At 40.6% G+C, this 18599-nt stretch overlaps 1 protein-coding gene across 1 annotated transcript in view; it reads left to right on the top strand.

Moving 5' to 3' along the window:
- The window catches only part of DNTT (DNA nucleotidylexotransferase), a 148769-nt gene that overhangs the window by 45030 nt on the left and 85140 nt on the right, over positions 1–18599 (top strand). Inside the window, exons 6-7 of the mRNA XM_030569632.1 lie at positions 2567–2690; positions 5755–5887. Of these exons, the coding sequence (XP_030425492.1) occupies positions 2567–2690; positions 5755–5887 (257 nt within the window). The remainder of the gene's footprint in view (positions 1–2566; positions 2691–5754; positions 5888–18599) is intronic.

Below are 18599 nucleotides of genomic sequence, written 5' to 3'. Positions count from 1 at the left end.
ACTTTACCCTTGTAGAGAGGGATAGAGTCACCACTGAAACAGACTCCAGTACATCATTTCTGGTTAATCTTATGGTCCCAGCTATATACTGAATACCACCTTTCTGGGAGATACATAAAACCCTCTCCTATCTACCATCTCAGCCCAAACCACCAAATATATTTCTTTTTCTGCAAAGATTCTGTCTGCCCCCGAAGTTGTGACATGACATAGTAAAATGTAGGGGTACATGGATGTGAATGGAAAAAATAATATAATGATTTAACAATGTAAGAGCATTATATGCTTATCAATTACAGTATCCAAAGGCTTAAAGATCATCCACTTGCCCAAAGCCCCCACTCCCACTACATGAGGGTGAATGGGATGAAAGGCCTTGCTGTAGCAGCAGGAGAACCTCAATGACCCTTTGTTTCTCCCTCAGCTCAGCTAAAGGGGTGGAGCGTCAGTCTCCTCCTTCCTGGCCAAAAAGAAAGGGCTGCTTAGAGCTAGAGGAGCAACCAATCGCATAGCCTGAATCAAAGTGAGGTTCTGCAGGGGTCTGTTTTGGGACGGGCTCTATTCAATATCTTCATCAACGACTTAGATATTGGCATAGAAAGTACGCTTATTGAGTTTACAGATGATACCAAACTGGGAAGGATTGCAACTGCTTTGGAGGATAGGGTCATAATTCAAAATGATCTGGACAAATTGGAGAAATGGTCTGAGGTAAACAGGATGAAGTTTAATAAAGACAAATGGAAAGTGCTCCACTTAGCAAGGAACAATGTTTCATGCATACAGAATGGGAAGATACTGTCTAGGGAAGGAGTATGGCAGGAAGGGATCTAGGGGTTTTAGTGGACCACAAGCTAAATATGAGTCAAAAGTGTGATGCTGTTGCAAAAAAAGCAAACATGATTCTGGGATGCATTAACAGGGTGTTGTGAGCAAGACATGAGAAGTCATTCTTCTGCTCTACTCTGTGCTGGTTAGGCCTCAACTGGAGTATTGTGTCCAGTTCTGGGCACTGCATTTCAAGAAAGATGTGGAGAAATTGGAGAGGGTCCAGAGAAGAGCAACAAGAATGAGTAAAGGTCTAGAGAACATGACCTATGAAGGAAGGCTGAAAGAACTGGGTTTGTTTAGTTTGGAAAAGAAAAGACAGAGAGGAGACACGATAGCAGTTTTCAGGTATCTAAAAGGGTGTCATAAGGAGGAGGGAGAAAGTGTATTCATCTTGTAGCTTCTAAGGATTGAACAAGAAGCAATGGGCTTAAACTGCAACAAGGGAGGCTTAGATTGGACATTAGGAAAAAGTTTCTAACTGTCAGGGTGGTTGAACACTGGAATAAACTGCTTAGGGAGGTTGTGGAATCTCCATCTGTGGAGATATTTAAGAGTAGGTTAGATAAATGTCTATCAGGGATGGTCTAGACATTATTTGGTCCTGCCATGAGTGACCTCTCAAGGTCCCTACCAGCCCTAGAATCTATGAATCTATGAATAAAGCTGGGCTATGATTGTTCAGGAGGGGTAAGAAACATCTGGCATCAATCCAGGGGACTAACCCCATCAGTCCTTTTCCAGATGATCACTGTCTTTTCTCTGCATGAAGGGTAAATGGATGAAGGAGTAGAGGGGCAGCTGAGCTGAGTTAGGTATAATATGAGATGTAGCTTGACTTGGCAGACAGCACATTCTGGCATTTTTACTAGAAGAAATATTTGTGAAATATGGGATGACTCATGTGAGGGCTGCAGGACTGGAACTGTATTTACAATGGGCAAAGCAACAATTTGCCTCTCCGTTTGTGTTTGAGTCCCTTCTTAGAAAGTGTTCAGCATCAAGTGCAAATTCTTATGTTTCTGTAGGACACCTTTTTGGATCTAGATAACTGCTCTGTGTACTTACCATCCATATCCACAGTTCTGTCTTGTGGGCATCGAGATTCATTTCTATCAACTTAGTCCTTAACAGCCAAAATGTTCATGCTGACCCCATCTCATGGGAGTGCAGTGGCATCAACATCAGGAGACGTATAAGCAACAGCTTGTAGTTCAGAAACAGTAAAATCAGGATGTCACTGAGGCTAAACAGACAATGTGGAGGCAGTTCTCCTTTATGCTAGGAAGTCAATGTAGTGCTGGCTTAGAAGAGGGTTTTGTTTTTTTAAATTGATATATAAGGTTACTGCTTGTCTTACTTAAACAGTTACTTTGAATGGTGAAAGAGTAAGTATAGTTGCTTAGTACTACTGAAAATCCTACATATTTAGCAAAATCATGCCAAGATGCTGAGATGCTGCTGTATTTTTTTTAGATTTCATGTTAATTAAAACTGTTCAGGTATGATAGCCATTTGGCTGCACAGGGTAATCATGCCAAAAAAACAAACCAAAAAAGAAAGGAAGGTACACCCGGACAAAAAATCCAATGAGGTTGAATTTTGCCCTATGTTGTACACACAAACCTGTTTGTTTTTTACTTTATGTTAATCCATTGTTCCTTTTGAAAGCAGCACTGTGTTGTCTCAGCAGATGTCTGCAGTTACACTGAAATCTGCATTGTTCTGTTTACTTTAGCTATTTATTTCTGTCTTTGGAGTGGGATTGAAGACATCAGAAAAATGGTACAGAATGGGTTTTCGGACGCTGGAAGAAGTAAAAGCTGACAAGACTCTGAAGCTATCAAGGATGCAGAAAGCAGGTAAACTCCCTCACTAAAAGATCTGTGATTAAGTACTTTAATGCCTTTAAAACTGCATTAATTAGTGTAGGCTACAGCAGTGGTTCTCAACTTTCAAGACTGCAGGAGTCTGATTTGTCTTGTGTATCCCAAGGTGTTGGTGCTCTATAAACATCTGCCATAAGTGAAGCACAGCCTTAGGGAGGATGGCTGTGATCACCCTGTCTCAGGGTAGGAGCTTGAGTCCAGGACTGAGGGCAAGGAAGAATCCTGAGGGAAAAGGACTCAGAGAGGTCCAGGACATACAGTGGGAAGAACAGGAGGGCTGAAGGAAGCCTGCTAGAATCAAAGCACAGCTCCAGGAAAGGAGGGCTGTGGAACCCTGCCCCACAGGAAGAGAAGTTTGAGCCCAGGATTGGCATTTGGGAAGATATGGCGGAAAGGACTTTCTAGAGAGGTCAGGCTGATACATAGGAGGAGGCTCTGGGAACGAAAGAGAATGAGTTTGAGTTATGGTACAGATAGCCCAGTTGTTCAGGGTTCCCAGGGTTGGGAGCCCTTAGCTGAAGGTGCATGTGGGTTCCCCCACATGTAACCAACCTAGTAAAGTGTACAGCGACTCCTGCTGTTAATGGGAGGAAGAAGACACTGACTGGATCCAAATAGTTGGAGATTAAGCCCAGGAAAAGAAGGGTCGAGACTTTGTGCAACAGGACAGATGTTCATAGGAAGGGTTGTGCATCATCTTTTTTTTTTAAGTGGGGCAGAGTGCTAAATCTTTACAGCAACCAGTCTGTGCTGAAGGCTGAGAGAACCATCACAGATAGGGGAAACTGAGGCAGGGTGACTGCAGTTTCCTGGTGCACCAAAAGGGAGCATCCTCTGGGACTGCTACATGATCCATACACCAATACCCCTTTTCTTAATGCACACAGGTGTGTCATTTTTCCTCCAGACTATATTAATTTGCCTCCCATTCTCATTCTGTTTGTGGATCTCTGTTCTTGGATTCGGTAGCAATTTCAATACCTCTAACTTTGAGTTATTTAAGTTTTCTAACTAAAATAGAAAATGTTTTTAGTATGTCTTTTCCTTATAGACTGTAACTAAACTTTATTTGGGTTGTGAGTTTGCTAAGTAACTTTTTTAAGGGAACTTCCTCATTGGAAGGTTGTTGCCAAACTCAGTCAAGCCAATTTTAACATTGTTTTTGTTAGTTTCTGAAGAAAAGCTCCTCAGTTCCCCTTGAAATGGAAAAATGTAGACCCAACTGTATTTATGCCAGAGGTGTAGCCTCTGGGATTTTAAAATAAATTTTGGTTTGGTTTTAAAATACACTGTATATTCCGGTCATTAACACCTCTGTAGCCAGCTCTCCTTTAGCTTGAGTGGCAGAGGCCTGAGCTTTTGTTGCTCTAGGTTCTGAGTTTGACTCCTCCTCACTGATGGTTGTGATGTTGGCCCCAGTTCGTGATACACGGTAACAATTTTTGAGAAAGGTAAACTATGGTCTCCTTTAAAACTGGTTGTTGAAATGCTCTGACTGGGGAATGCAGGATGCTTTAAAATTCTTCTTAAAAACACAACAAAACTTTTTTTTTTCCAGCTGGCATAAATTTATTATTTACCTGGATATACATTTTTTTTCAATTGCAGGTGAAGTGAGGAGCTTTTTCTCCACACACACACCTTTTACCTCAAGTGGTAAAAGCCTCTGCTTTCACTGCCAAAGGTCCCAGGTTTGTCACCTACTGGCTATTTAGGAAACTTTCAGTTTGTATCAAGGAGTGAGGGAGGAGAGAAGCGTCCACACAGAGTTAGTGTACAACACGGTATTGTGTGCTAGAAGTCACCCCCCAGCTGGTGCTCACTAATGTACTATATAGACAAACCCCCACATGCGCAATATGGTGACCTTCACATGCATGTGCCCTGTGCCAGGTGCACTTTTTCTATCATTCTTTAAAGCTCACCTATTATTTTCAGACACACTAATGCTATTGATTATTTTATGTGATTTAAATGTCATTGTTAATATAGTCATTATTACAATAAAGTCTGCATGGGTCCAAAGGTCCAATCCCCTCCAAATTCTGTCCAGACATGAGTGGTCCCCACTGCCAGGGCTCCAGTCCAGTCCTCTCCTTTCCTAAGCCTCTAAAACATGAAGGGTGAAGTCACTCAATGGGAGCTCTTCCATTTTCTTTCACTGGGGCCAGGATTTCACCAGTATCAAATCTTAACTTTAACTAACACCAGAGGCTGCTGTAGTCTTTTTAGCAGTTGATCAACTCTCAATCCCTTATAATGCTGAAAGCCTTAGATCAGCCCAGCTTACAGAACCTTTGAAGACACCTGATCTTATATCAACCATTCCTAACTACCACTTCTTTTTTGACCTAAAAAAACCAATGCTGCCTCTTCTCATGTCCCAGTGACACTTTCCTCCTAGCTCCCCAAGAAAGACCAGAACCTTTTCTGTTCTTGTTGGCACTTATCTCTTAACAACCCTTGCTAGTCTCCATTCACCTCCCAGTCCTCAGCAACTGAACTTCTTTGGTGAAGCCAGAGAGTCATTCCCCATCAAGGACTTGGAGCTTCTAAGGAAATCTGCCAGTGACATTTTTCTTTTGGGGAACATTAATAATAGACTCAATAAATGTATCAATAAGTTTTCCCTGGTTTGTTCTTGTGAAAAGCAGAAATTTCTTGAGATGACTTTGAAGTGGTAGAGCCATATTTGGAAGTAATGTTGAAATAAAACAAGTTGGTCATAGATTTTAAGGCCAGAAGGCACCATTTGATTAGTCTGAATTCATTGTATAACACAGGCCATGACATTTTATCCAGTACTTCCTCCATCAATCTCATAAGTTCTGTTTGAAGTAAAACATATATTTTAGAAAGACATCCAGTCTTAATTGGGGTCAGCTTAGGAATCACATGCCTGTCATGCAACTTGAGTGTTTTTGACTCCCTGCTGAACAGATTATTGTCAGCCTTATCTTTAGCTTGCTTAATAATATGTATATTTTAATATTTCATTTAGATCAACATTTTTTTACTCATGTAAAATTACTTTTAGGTTTTCTCTACTATGAAGACCTCCTTAGCCGTGTATCTGAGGCAGAAGCAGATGCAGTAAGCTTGATTGTTAAAGATGCTGTACGGACATTTTTACCAGATGCTTTAGTGACCATAACTGGTGGTTTCAGAAGGTAAGTAGAATAAATAATGTGTGACTTCACTTTCCCCTCCCCTCCCCCGGACATACACAAAATGCTGATTTCTGAGCTATAGAGAGCAAGCAAAGAAACTAAATGGGAGAGTATGGAAGTTTGTTCCTAATAGTTATTCAAACTGTAAGAAAACTTACATGGACAAATCCTAGGAAGAAAGACTTTTGCGACCAGATTCCCAAGGGTTTTGATTCCGAAAAATACAGATTCTTGGTTTAGCATTATAAAAATCAATTAGCTGACAAACAAACCTCATATAAAAAAGATGAAGTGATATGTTTGTATTGCACATTGTGATATCACAGAGGATTTTCCATGCTTTTTATTGTTGAAACTAAATTCCCATACCTAAAAATGGTACAAAACAATGATAGAAGTTTTATGCTTTAAAAAAAGCCTTAATGTGTGGTTGAAGGCAATGAGTTTTCCTTCTTGATACTCAGGCCTGGTCTACACTGGGAGGGTGGAGGGGATCGATCTAAGATACACAACTTCAGCTACGTGACTAGAGTAGCTGAAGTTGACGTATCTTAGATCAACTTAGAATCACTTACTTCACGTCCTCGCTGTGCAGGATCGATGGCCACCGCTTTCCTGTTGACTTTGCTTCCACCTCTCACCGAGCTGGAGTTTAACGGTAAACGGGAGAGTGATTGGAGATTGATTTATCGCGTCTACACTACACATGATAAATCGATTCCCAAAAGATGGATCGCTACCCGCTGATCCGGTGGGTAGTGTAGACATACCCTCATTCTTAGAAACTTGGTTGGGAGAAGAAAAGATGGCAGGAAAGAGCCCAATATCTGCAGAGGTAGACATGGTGTGTTGGTTGACCTGAGAGACCAGTAATTTCTGTGTAGCTAGATGATCTTGGAATTTCCTACCTACCTGGTTATTTTCTTTTAAGTTTTTGGATTTAGGGAGAACATATGTGAAGTAAATGAAGAAAAATCTCACCATCCCAGTAAATCAAAATTAGTACCTAAATATTTTCTGTAACATCACAATCTTGGGTGAAATCCTGGCCCTACTGAAGTTAAAGTCCTATTGGCTTTGAGGGAGCCAGTACTTCACCCAAATCTCTTCCCAAGCACTAAAAATACTTGGTATGTAATGTATGTAGAGCTTCAAATTGCTATACCAATCAAGCAACCCTTGAAAAAACAAAAATCCAAATCCCAAACAAAATGTTGTCCTAGGCTTACATAATTAATCTGCACAACTCTCCTTTAAGATAGGTGTAGTCTCAATTTGCAGTTGTGGCAGATGGAAGTACAGGTAAGTTAAGTGACTTTCCTAAAGCCACACAGCAAGTTAGTGGCAGTATTAGGACTATAATGCAGGAGTTCCTGGCTCCCAGCCCCATGCTCAGTGCACTGATAGATGCTGTTCCTTACAGTATTGTTATAAAACTAAGTTTAGTTATACAAGTGAATATTCACTAGCACCAGAAATTATTTAAATCTATTGTGTTATTTGTCTGTTTTTCAATTCTTTCTTTCTGACTGGCTAGCAGTATAAGAGTACCTTCCAGGAAAATGGTAATTAAAATGCTCTTCTGGGACTTAAAACATGTTCTGTACTTCTCTCGATCTTTTTTCTTTACAACTACAGGTAAAGCTGCCATGCGAAGAAAGGAGAGGAGAAAGAGAGAAATTAAATTGTATTTATCATAGAAGCCAGAAACATGCAACTGATAGCATACAGAGCACCTTGGGAGTCCTTGTAGGGCTCCACATGTGCACCTGTGTGTTATCAGTTACAGGATCAGGGCCTAAAATAGCTTACAAGTTACTGGTGCCATCACCCTTGTGCCATCTCCTGATCCTTTTTATAATTATTCCCTAAATCTATAATGCTAATAGTAAAAATATACACTACACAGTACGTAGATACATTGTATATAATGGAGAGATGGCCAAACTGTGGCTTATGGCCCATATGTGATCAGAGATACTGCAACAAGATGGAGTATTACATTCTGGGATTCTAGTATCTGCATGATGCACCCCCATATTTAAGCTGATTGTGACTGCAGTCCGCTCAGTTTGATGCTAATTAGTCATGAACCTTGTGTTCCTGGTAAGATTTGCTATTTTAGGTATAAACTGAGTAACACGTGCACCTTGTTATGGCAAAGTTATGGATATAGAACTGTCATCATAGTTGTAATAATCACGGTTTCTTCTGATGTGATGTATGCTTGGGGCTTGTTGGTAACATGATGTTTGCGATGTGTGAGTCTCGGTTCAGATATAGGCCTGTTGTGCTCTTCATTCTTTACATGGCTCCTTTGTGCTTTTGTAATTGTCATTAGACTTTATATCTTTAAATGGTTATATAAAGATGTGCAGGTGAATTATACAGAAAAGTTTGTGGTGAAGTCTTAAGAGAGTGATCCTATGTATCAACAAAGCCTAAAGGATTCAGGAGCACAAAATCTCCCCCTGTAAACAGCTTACCAAACTGCAGGGAATAAATGATAGATTGTAGGATCTTTGAACGCTGTTCATTTTTAAATTGGGTTGACATAAATATATTTAGCACATATATATTTTGGTAACTGAGATATCACGATGGCTGTATAATAGTGAGTTTTCCCCCAAACCCTTTCTTTTATCTATGTGAGGTGGTAGTGGTCAAATGTATTGCACTAGGTTGTAGTAAGAAATAAGAACCAATAGCTCAAGACCTCTTACAGGGCAATTTCAGTTTGTGACACCTTATTTGTTTGGGTTTCTTTGTTCTGTATGTATAGATTTAGCACATTTTAAAAGGGTAGACAGGTTTTATTAATCATCTCGCTTTGTGCCTGGGATTCTCCCATAATACATCAAGTATATTACAAACATACCACAAAAACATGACTGCATGAGGTCTGAAAGTTCTGAATAACAGATTCACCCCATAGTGCACTGCTTCCTCTTACTGTGTAGCTATGTATCTTAGATTTATAGTGTTGGAGATAAGAAGCAGATAAGTATCTTGCTCCAGGTGTATGTGTGGTGTGCAGTCGGGGAAGCGGGGGCAGGAGAATTAGGGTATGTCTACATTGCAGTAAAAGACCTGAGACATGGCTGTGGCTGACTCAGGGCAGCTGACATGGGCTGGGGCTATGGGACTAAAATTAGAAGTGTAGTTAATCAGGCTCAGACTGGAGCCTGGATTCTGAGACCCTTCCCCCTCACAGGGTCTCAGAACCTGAGCTCCAGCTCCAGCTGGAACATCTATACTGCTAATTTTAGCCCTGAAGCCCAACACCTCTGTTGGAGTCAGATCACGTGGTCTCTGAGATTCTGTGCTGCAAGTGTTTTATCACAGTGTAGAGGCCAAGGGTCTCTGAAATGGCAAGCCCTGTTCATCACAAGTAAACATGGATAGGAGAGTACAAGATACATAACACAAAATCACTGGAATCCTTTAGTAATGAGCAATTACATTGTTTGGAGGTTCAACGGGGGATATAAACATTTGACTGACCTAAGGCTGGGTTATTTAATGAGCTGCCTTTTTTGTTAGATTTCTGATATTTTTTGGTTTCAGCTAGTTTGCAGATGCCATGTAATCAGGTATTTCAGTATTTGTCCTAGCCAAAAATAGACAGCAGAGACATGTGGAAATCAATTTAGCATGTTTTTTCAAACATTATAAAAGCTTTGTTTCATGTTTGAGCTAATATTCAACTCCAACTCATTTCAACTTATTTTACTGGAACCAGTTTGCACATCCTTACAGTGTGCATTTTGTTATGTTGGCTGCCATCAATTGCAGGCCTGGGTAAAGGCTATGGGTATAAGAAGCACCATTCATTTAGGCTAAATGAAAGAGCAATTAAATCCCCCTTTGTGTGGTGATAGCTGAAACAATAGAAGCCACTTCCCCATGGTGCTTTCTTACGGGGTCAGGCAGCTTTGTATGTAAATATGCTTTGTACTTTAGGAACCCAGAGTGAGATCAGGGATATAAGGTTTAAACCACAACACTCTTCATTAGTTGCATGACAAGATGGCTCTTACAGACTGTGTGCAGACCCTAAATGTGTCTGCATCATGTACATTCCCTTGCAATGGGAAGCCCCTGATGACTATGCATGACTAATTTTAAAGACATAGTACGTGATATACCACATGCTCATGGCACAGGTCAGCCTGAGCAAATCAAGCCATGTGGTAGAAGCTACAAATTCTTTTCCACTATGACACTCTTTTCTAGGCAAGATTGAAAAACAAATTGCAGTGCTGAAATGCAAGGATAAATTTAGAAATGGAACAGCTGTACTTAAAGAATGAATACACACGCCGTCCATAGGAATGCATTTTGTTGTCTATCTAGTGAGTGCTGAGCAGCTCCATGCTGGACAGAGAAGCATTGAGGAAGCTGATAACACCATATAAAGAACATCATAGAATGTGTTACAGAAAGGACTTGGGTCTGTGGTGCAACATACTTGAAGTAGCATAACATTAAAATAATAAGAAAATGATCATGAATAATATAATTCTGATTAAATGTTCTACACATGTATAAAACAATTGTATTGCCCTACAATCTTGAAATCTAAGGGCCAAATACTGAGAGGAACTAGGCACCCTCAGTTCTCATTAGTTGCAGTGGGAGTTGAAAGTATGCAACTCATCTCAGAATTTGACTGTAAGTTAAAACATCATGTGATATTGGGGCGGGGACAGGGAAGACAAGTTACAGTAAAATGATATTGTTAGACTGATTTAGTTAATAGTGTGCATGTCTTGAGTACCTGTTAAGAATAGAGCAGTATATAAGCTGGGTGGGTTTATCTTGTCACACATCTTTTAAGTGAGGCCTACAACTGAGTTCCTTATAATTTCTTTGGTCATTAAAAATCCCACTTCTCCTTATTAAGAGACTTTTGTTAGTAATAGCGTATCTCATATATAAAATGAGATACTATTTCTCAAGTATGAGATGCTACTGTTGGCAGTATAGGTGTTAGTGCTATTATTATGAGCTAATGCTATTATGAACACAAGACTATTAATAAAAAATAAGATTTTTAATGAACACAAGAAACTCAGATTTAGGTCTCAAACAAAAATTCCAGCAGCGCAGTGTCCCCTAACACCATGTTGCAACATTTGTTCAACAAAGGGCTGGTCCAGACTAGAGGGGGGAAATCGATCTTAGATACGCAACTTCAGCTACATGAATAACGTAGCTGAAGTCGAATATCTAAGATCGGATTACTCACCCATCCAGATGGCATGGGATCGATGTTCGCGGCTCTCCATGTCGATTCCGGAACTCCGTTGGGGTTGATGGAGTTCTGGAATCGATATAAGCGCGCTCGGGGATCGATATATCGCGTCTACATTAGACGTGATATATCGATCCCCAAGCAATCGATTTTAACCCGCCGATACGGCGGGTAGTCTGGACATGGCCAAAGACTCAGAGAGATAGTTGTCACTTGGTGAATCACTAGCACCACATACAGCAGCATCCTGGACTTCCATTGATTTGGTTTAGCTGAGTAATTGACTTTAAATGACTTGAGATAGGACTTCAGTTGTAATTCATTCTGTGTGGTATGCTTATAGGGTGGGATTATATGAGGGTTAGGTGTGCATGGGCAAAGGGAGTTTTTGTGTTTTGTTTTAAAGGGGATTCAGTTCAGTAAACTGCAGTTTAATTGTATTTTTGTTTATATAACATGTCGGGGTAGTGCCTGGAGCTCTGGGTAGGCACCCCTTTTAATTATTGTAAAAACTCTGTGATAAAAGAAATTATATAAGTACTAGATGGGGGGAAAAAGCAGATTTTAACAAATTTAGAGAATTAGTAGGTAAGGTCCCATGGGATGAAAATCTAAGGGATAAAGGAGTTGAGGAGTGCTGGCATTACAATATTAAAGCCACAACTGCAAACTATCCCAATGAGAAGGGAAGATAGGAAGATTTGTAAGAGGCCAATATGGTTTCCTCAGCAGCTCTTTAATTAGCTGCAAATCCAAAAAGGAATCCTACAAAAACTGGAAACATGGATGAATTGCCAAGGAGGAGTACAAAAGACTACCACAAGTATACAGGGATAAAATCAGAAAGGCTAAGGCCCAAAATAAGTTACATCTACCAAAGGACATCAAAGGCAATAAGAAGATTCTTTAAATATGTTTGGAACAAGGGAAAGACAAAGAAAGTGTAGCTCCTCTACTTAGCAGGGAAGATGAGCTAATAACACATGATATCAGGAAGGCTGAGATATTGAATGCCTATTTTGCTTCAGTTTTCATGAAAAAGATTAATTGTGACCAGATAAGCAGCAAAATTAAAATTAACAACAAAGGGGAAGGAATTCAAGACAAAATAGAAAGTGAACGTGTTAAAGGATGTTTAGATAAGTTAGATGGATTCAAGTCTGCAGGGCCTGACAAAATTCATCCTAAACTATTTAAGGAATTAACTGAAGCAGTCTTGGAACTGTTAGCAATTCTCTTCAAGAATTCATGAAGAATGGGTGAGGTCCCAAAGGACTGGACAAGAACATATGTAGAACCTATCTTTAAAAAGGGGAACAAAGAAGACCCAGAGAAACCCAGAGATTTATAGACCAGTCAGCCTAACTTCGATACCTGGAAAGATACTGGAACCAGTTATTAAACAACCAATTTGTAAGCAATTGCAGGCCAGTAAGCCTAACTTCAATTGCAGGCAAATTGGTTGAAACTATAGAATTATTACACACACAGATGAACATGATTTGTTGGGAAAGAATCAACATGTTTTTTGTAAAGGGAAATCATGCCTCACCAATCTACTAAAATTATTTAAGGGGGTCAAAAAGCATGTGGACAAAGGTGATCCAGTGCATATAAAGTACTTAGGTTTTTCAGAAAACCTTTGACAAGGTCCCTCACCAAAGGCTCTTAAGCAAAGTACGCTGTCATAGGATAAGACGGAAGGTACAGAAAAGGGCAAGAAAAATGATTAGGAGTAGGGAACATCTTTCATCTGAGGAGAGATTAACAAGATTGGGACTTTTCAGTTTAGAAAACAGATGACTAAGGGGGGGCATATGATAAAGGTCTATAAAATCATGACTGGTGTGGAGAAAGTAAATAAGGAAGTGTTTCTTACGCCTTCCCAAACCACAAGATTTAGGGGTCGCCAAATAAAGTTAATAGGCAGAAGGTTTAAAACAAACAAAAGGAAGTGTTTCTTCACACAACACACAGTCAACTCCTGGAACTCTTTGCTAGAGGATGTTGTGAAGGCCAAGAGTATAATAGGGTTAAAAAAGAACTAGATAAGTTCATGGAGGATAGGTCCATCAATGGCTATTAGCTGGGGTGGGCAGGGATGCAGAACTATGCTCTGAAGTGTCCCTGGCCTTTCTTTGGCAGAATCTGGGAATGGACAATGGGACGGATCACTCTGAAGCACCTGCCATTGGCCACTGTCAGAAGAAAAGATATTGGGTTAGATGGACCATTGGTCTGACCCAGTATGGCCGTTCTTATATACCAAGAGTATAACAGGTTATAAGTAATAGCCAAACTGGATTTGTCAAGAAAATATCATACTAAACCTATCTAATTTCCTCCTTCAACAGGATTGGTGGCCCAGTGGATGGGGGGTAACTGTAGACATAATAGATCTTGATTTTAGGAAGGCTTTTGACACAGTCCCACAGGTCATTCTCATAAGCAAGCTACGAATAAAGTCTAGATGGAAGTGCTATAAAGTGGGTGTACAGCTGGTTGAAAGAACATGCTCAAAGAACAGTTATTAATGGTTCACTGTCAAACTGGGAGGGTACATGTACTGGAGTCCTGCAGGAAGCTATCTTGGGTCTCGTACGATTCAATATTTTCCTTAATGACTTGGATAGTGGAGTGGAAAGTATGCTTATTAAAGTTGTGGATAACATCAAGCTGAGAGGGGTTGCAAGCACTTTGAGGGACAAGGATTATATTTTAAAACATCCTTGTCAGATGAGAGAATTGGTCTGATGTCAACAAAATGAAATTCAATAAAGAAAAGTGCAAAGACCTACACTTAAGAAAGAAAAATTAAATGCCCTAAAACAAAATAAGTAGATCATAGTAGTACTGCTGAAAAGGATCTGGAGATTGTAGAAGATCAGAAATTGAATGAGTCAACAATGTGATACAGTTGTGAAAAAGGCTAATATCTTTCTGGCTGTGTTAACAGGAGTGTCTGATATAAAATAGAGAAGGTCATTGTCCTGCTCTGCTTGGCTCTGGTGAGGCCTCAGCTAGAGTAATGTGTCCAGTTCTGCATGCCCAATTTTTAGAAAAGATGTGGATAAACTGGAGACAATGCGGAGGAGGGCAACAAAAATGATAAAAGGTTTAGAAAATCTGACCTATGAGGAAAAGTTAAAAAAAACTGGTTGTGCTTATTCGTGAGAAAAGAAGACCAAGGCAAGACCTGATAATAGTCTTCAAATACGTTAAGGGCTGTTAAGAGGACTGTGATCAATTGTTCTCCATGTCCACTGAAGGTAGGACAGAAAATAATGAGCTTAATCTGCAGCAAGGGAGATTTAGTTTAGGTATTAGGAAAAACTTTCTAACTATAAGGATAGTTATGTTCCAAGGGAGGTTATGAAATCCCCATCACTGAAGCTTTTTAAGAACAGGTTGGACAAACACCTGACAGGGATGGTCAAAGTTTATTTGGAGCTGGACGTGATGACTTCTCAAGGTCCCTTCCAACCCTACATTTCTGTGATACTGTGATGCTATGTTCATGCCACAAATCACCTGAAAATGTTCAGGTAGCTGGGAGGAGGCTAAGTAACTGAACAGGCTGCACTTAGGGGAGAATTAGGTGCCCTAATAGAAGATGAAGATCAGCTGAGCAAGTGTAGGCTGGGCCAGTATAAAGCTGGCAAGCTGAGAACAGAAGGGGGCTGCAGCAGAAGTAGTCTGCAGTCACTCCCTGGAAGAAGGGAGTATGGGCTGAAAATCCTGGTGTATGTGTGTATGGAGATGAGTAGAGTGACATAAGATAAAGCAGAGAGGTAGGTAGGAGTCCAGGGAAATAGCAACAGAGTCTGGGAGCTAACAGACCATATTTGCTAGACATAGGGGCCCTGGACTGGAATCCAGAATAGTGGGTAGGCCCAAGTTTCTCTACTAGCTGCTGGGGAAGTAGCATAGGACCTGGCCTTGGATTGGAAGACTGTCTGGAGAAGCATTCTGACAACTGATCCAGTTGGACTTTAATGCCCCCAGAGGGAGAGAAACAGATAGTGACCTGGCTGGAAGGCCAAGTCACGAAGACGGAGCCCACTGAGTCCCAGAGAGCAAGAGGGGCTGTGGCGAGAGCAAACAATGGAAGCGAGTGTCAGACCTGGAGAGAGCTAATCCTCTGAGCAGCCAGAAAATGGTATCCTAGCAATGAGAGAACCCCATGACAGAAACATTTCTATGAAATCTAAATTTTGAAGCTGTTAATACCTTATCTTAATAAGACCTATATAAGCCTGGTGATATAGCTCCTGAAAAGCTATCTGGGAACCCTCTAAGAACATAAGAACAGCCGTACCGGGTCAGACCAAAGGTCCATCTAGCCCAGTATCTTTCTACCGACAGTGGCCAATGACAGGTGCCCCAGAGGGAGTGAAGCTAACAGGCAATGATCAAGTGATCTCTTTCCTGCCATCCGTCTCCATCCTCTGATGAACAGAGGCTAGGGACACCATTCTTTACCCTTCCTGGCTAATAGCCATTTATGGACTTAGCCACCATGAATTTATCCAGTTCCCTTTTAAGCATTGTTATAGTCCCAGCCTTCACAACCTCCTCAGGTAAGGAGTTCCACAAGTTGACTATGCGCTGTGTGAAGAAGAACTTCCTTTTATTTGTTTTAAACCTGCTACTTATTAATTTCATTTGGTGACCCCTAGTTCTTGTATTATGGGAATAAGTAAATAACTTTTCCTTATCCACTTTCTCCACATCACTCATGATTTTATATACCTCTATCATATTCCCCCTTAGTCTCCTCTTTTCCAAGCTGAAGAGACCTAGCCTTTTTAATCTTTCCTCAGATGGGACCCTCTCCAAACCCCTAATCATTTTTGTTGCCCTTTTCTGAACCTTTTCTAGTGCTAGAATATCTTTTTTGAGGTGAGGAGACCACATCTGTACACAGTATTCGAGATATGAGCGTACCATGGATTTATATAAGGTCAATAATATATTCTCAGTCTTATTCTCTATCCCCTTTTTAGTGATTCCTAACATCCTGTTTGCTTTTTTGACCGCCTCTGCGTACTGTGTGGACATCTTCAGAGAACTATCCACGATGACGCCAAGATCTTTTTCCTGACTCATTGTAGCTAAATTAACCCCCATCATATGTATGTATAGTTGGGGTTATTTTTTCCAATGTGCATTACTTTACATTTATCCACATTAAATTTCATTTGCCATTTTGTTGCCCAATCACTTAGTTTTGTGAGATCTTTTTGAAGTTCTTCACAATCTGCTTTGGTCTTACAAGTTACTGAAACTTGGTGGGATAATACACACGACTGGAATGTTGGTGTGGATGGGTATAGTTTGCTCAGGAAGGATAGACAGCAGAAAAAGGGAGGAGGTGTTGCCTTATATATTAAAAATGTACACACTTGGACTGAGGTGGAGATGGACATAGGAGACGGAAGGGTGGAGAGTCTCTGGGTTAGGCTAAAAGGGGTAAAAAACACAGGTGATGTCGTGCTGGGAGTCTACTACAGGCCACCTAATCAGGCGGAAGAGGTGGATGAGGCTTTTTTCAAACAACTAACAAAATCATCCAAAGCCCAAGATTTGGTGGTGATGGGGGACTTCAACTATCCAGATATATGTTGGGAAAATAACACCGCGGGGCACAGACTATCCAATAAGTTCCTGGACTGCATTGCAGACAACTTTTTATTTCAGAAAGTTGAAAAAGCTACTAGGGGGGAAGCTGTTCTAGACTTGATTTTAACCAATAGGGAGGAACTTGTTGAGAATTTAAAAGTAGAAGGAAGCTTGGGTGAAAGTGATCATGAAATCATAGAATTTGCAATCCTAAGGAAGGGTAGAAAGGAGTACAGCAGAATAGAGACAATGGATTTCAGGAAGGCGGATTTTGGTAAGCTCAGAGAGCTGATAGGCAGGTCCCATGGGAATTAAGACTGAGGGGAAAAACAACTGAGGAAAGTTGGCAGTTTTTCAAAGGGACGCTATTAAGGGCCCAAAAGCAAGTTATTCCGATGGTTAGGAAAGATAGAAAATGTGGCAAAAGACCACCTTGGCTTAACCACGAGATCTTGCGTGACCTACAAAATAAAAAGGCGGCATATAAAAAATGGAAACTAGGTCAGATCACGAAGGATGAATATAGGCAAATAACACAGGAATGCAGAGGCAAGATTAGAAAAGCAAAGGCACAAAATGAACTCAAACTAGCTATGGGAATAAAGGGAAACAAGAAAACTTTTTATCAATACATTAGAAGCAAGAGGAAGACTAAGGACAGGGTAGGCCCACTGCTCAATGAGGAGGGGGTAACAGTAACGGGAGACTTGGAAATGGCAGAGATGCTTAATGACTTCTTTGTTTCGGTCTTCACTGAGAAGTCTGAAGGAATGTCTAGTATAGGGAATGCTTACGGGAAGAGGGTAGGTTTGGAAGAGAAAATAAGGAAAGAGCAAGTAAAAAATCACTTAGAAAAGTTAGATGCCTGCAAGTCACCAGGGCCTGATGAAATGCATCCTAGAATACTCAAGGAGTTAATAGAGGAGGTATCTGAGCCTCTAGCTATTATCTTTGGGAAATCATGGGAGACGGGGGAGATTCCAGAAGACTGGAAGGGGGCAAATATAGTGCCCATCTATAAAAAGGGAAATAAAAACAACCCAGGAAACTACAGACCAGTTAGTTTAACTTCTGTGCCAGGGAAGATAATGGAGCAGGTAATCAAAGAAATCATCTGCAAACACTTGGAAGGTGGTAAGGTGATAGGGAATAGCCAGCATGGATTTGTAAAGAACAAATCATGTCAAACTAATCTGATAGCGTTCTTTGATAGGATAACGAGCCTTGTGGATAAGGGAGAAGCGGTGGATGTGATATACCTAGACTTTAGTAAGGCATTTGATACGGTCTCACATGATATTCTTATAGATAAGCTAGGAAAGTACAATTTAGATGGGGCTACTATAAGGTGGGTGCATAACTGGCTGGATAACCGTACTCAGAGAGTAGTTGTTAATGGCTCCCAATCCTGCTGGAAAGGTATAACAAGTGGGGTTCCGCAGGGGTCTGTTTTGGGACCGGTTCTGTTCAATATCTTCATCAACGATTTAGATGTTGGCATAGAAAGTACGCTTATTAAGTTTGCGGACGATACCAAACTGGGAGGGATTGCAACTGCTCTGGAGGACAGGGTCAAAATTCAAAATGATCTGGACAAATTGGAGAAATGGTCTGAGGTAAACAGGATGAAGTTCAATAAAGATAAATGCAAAGTGCTCCACTTAGGAAGGAACAATCAGTTTCACACATACAGAATGGGAAGAGACTGTCTAGGAAGGAGTATGGCAGAAAGAGATCTAGGGGTCATAGTGGACCACAAGCTTAATATGAGTGAACAGTGTGATACTGTTGCAAAAAAAGCAAACATGATTCTGGGATGCATTAACAGGTGTG

Source organism: Gopherus evgoodei, chromosome 7, assembly GCF_007399415.2.
Source record: "Gopherus evgoodei ecotype Sinaloan lineage chromosome 7, rGopEvg1_v1.p, whole genome shotgun sequence".
Taxonomy (NCBI): domain Eukaryota; kingdom Metazoa; phylum Chordata; order Testudines; family Testudinidae; genus Gopherus; species Gopherus evgoodei.
This window is presented reverse-complemented; position numbering and strand designations above follow the sequence as displayed.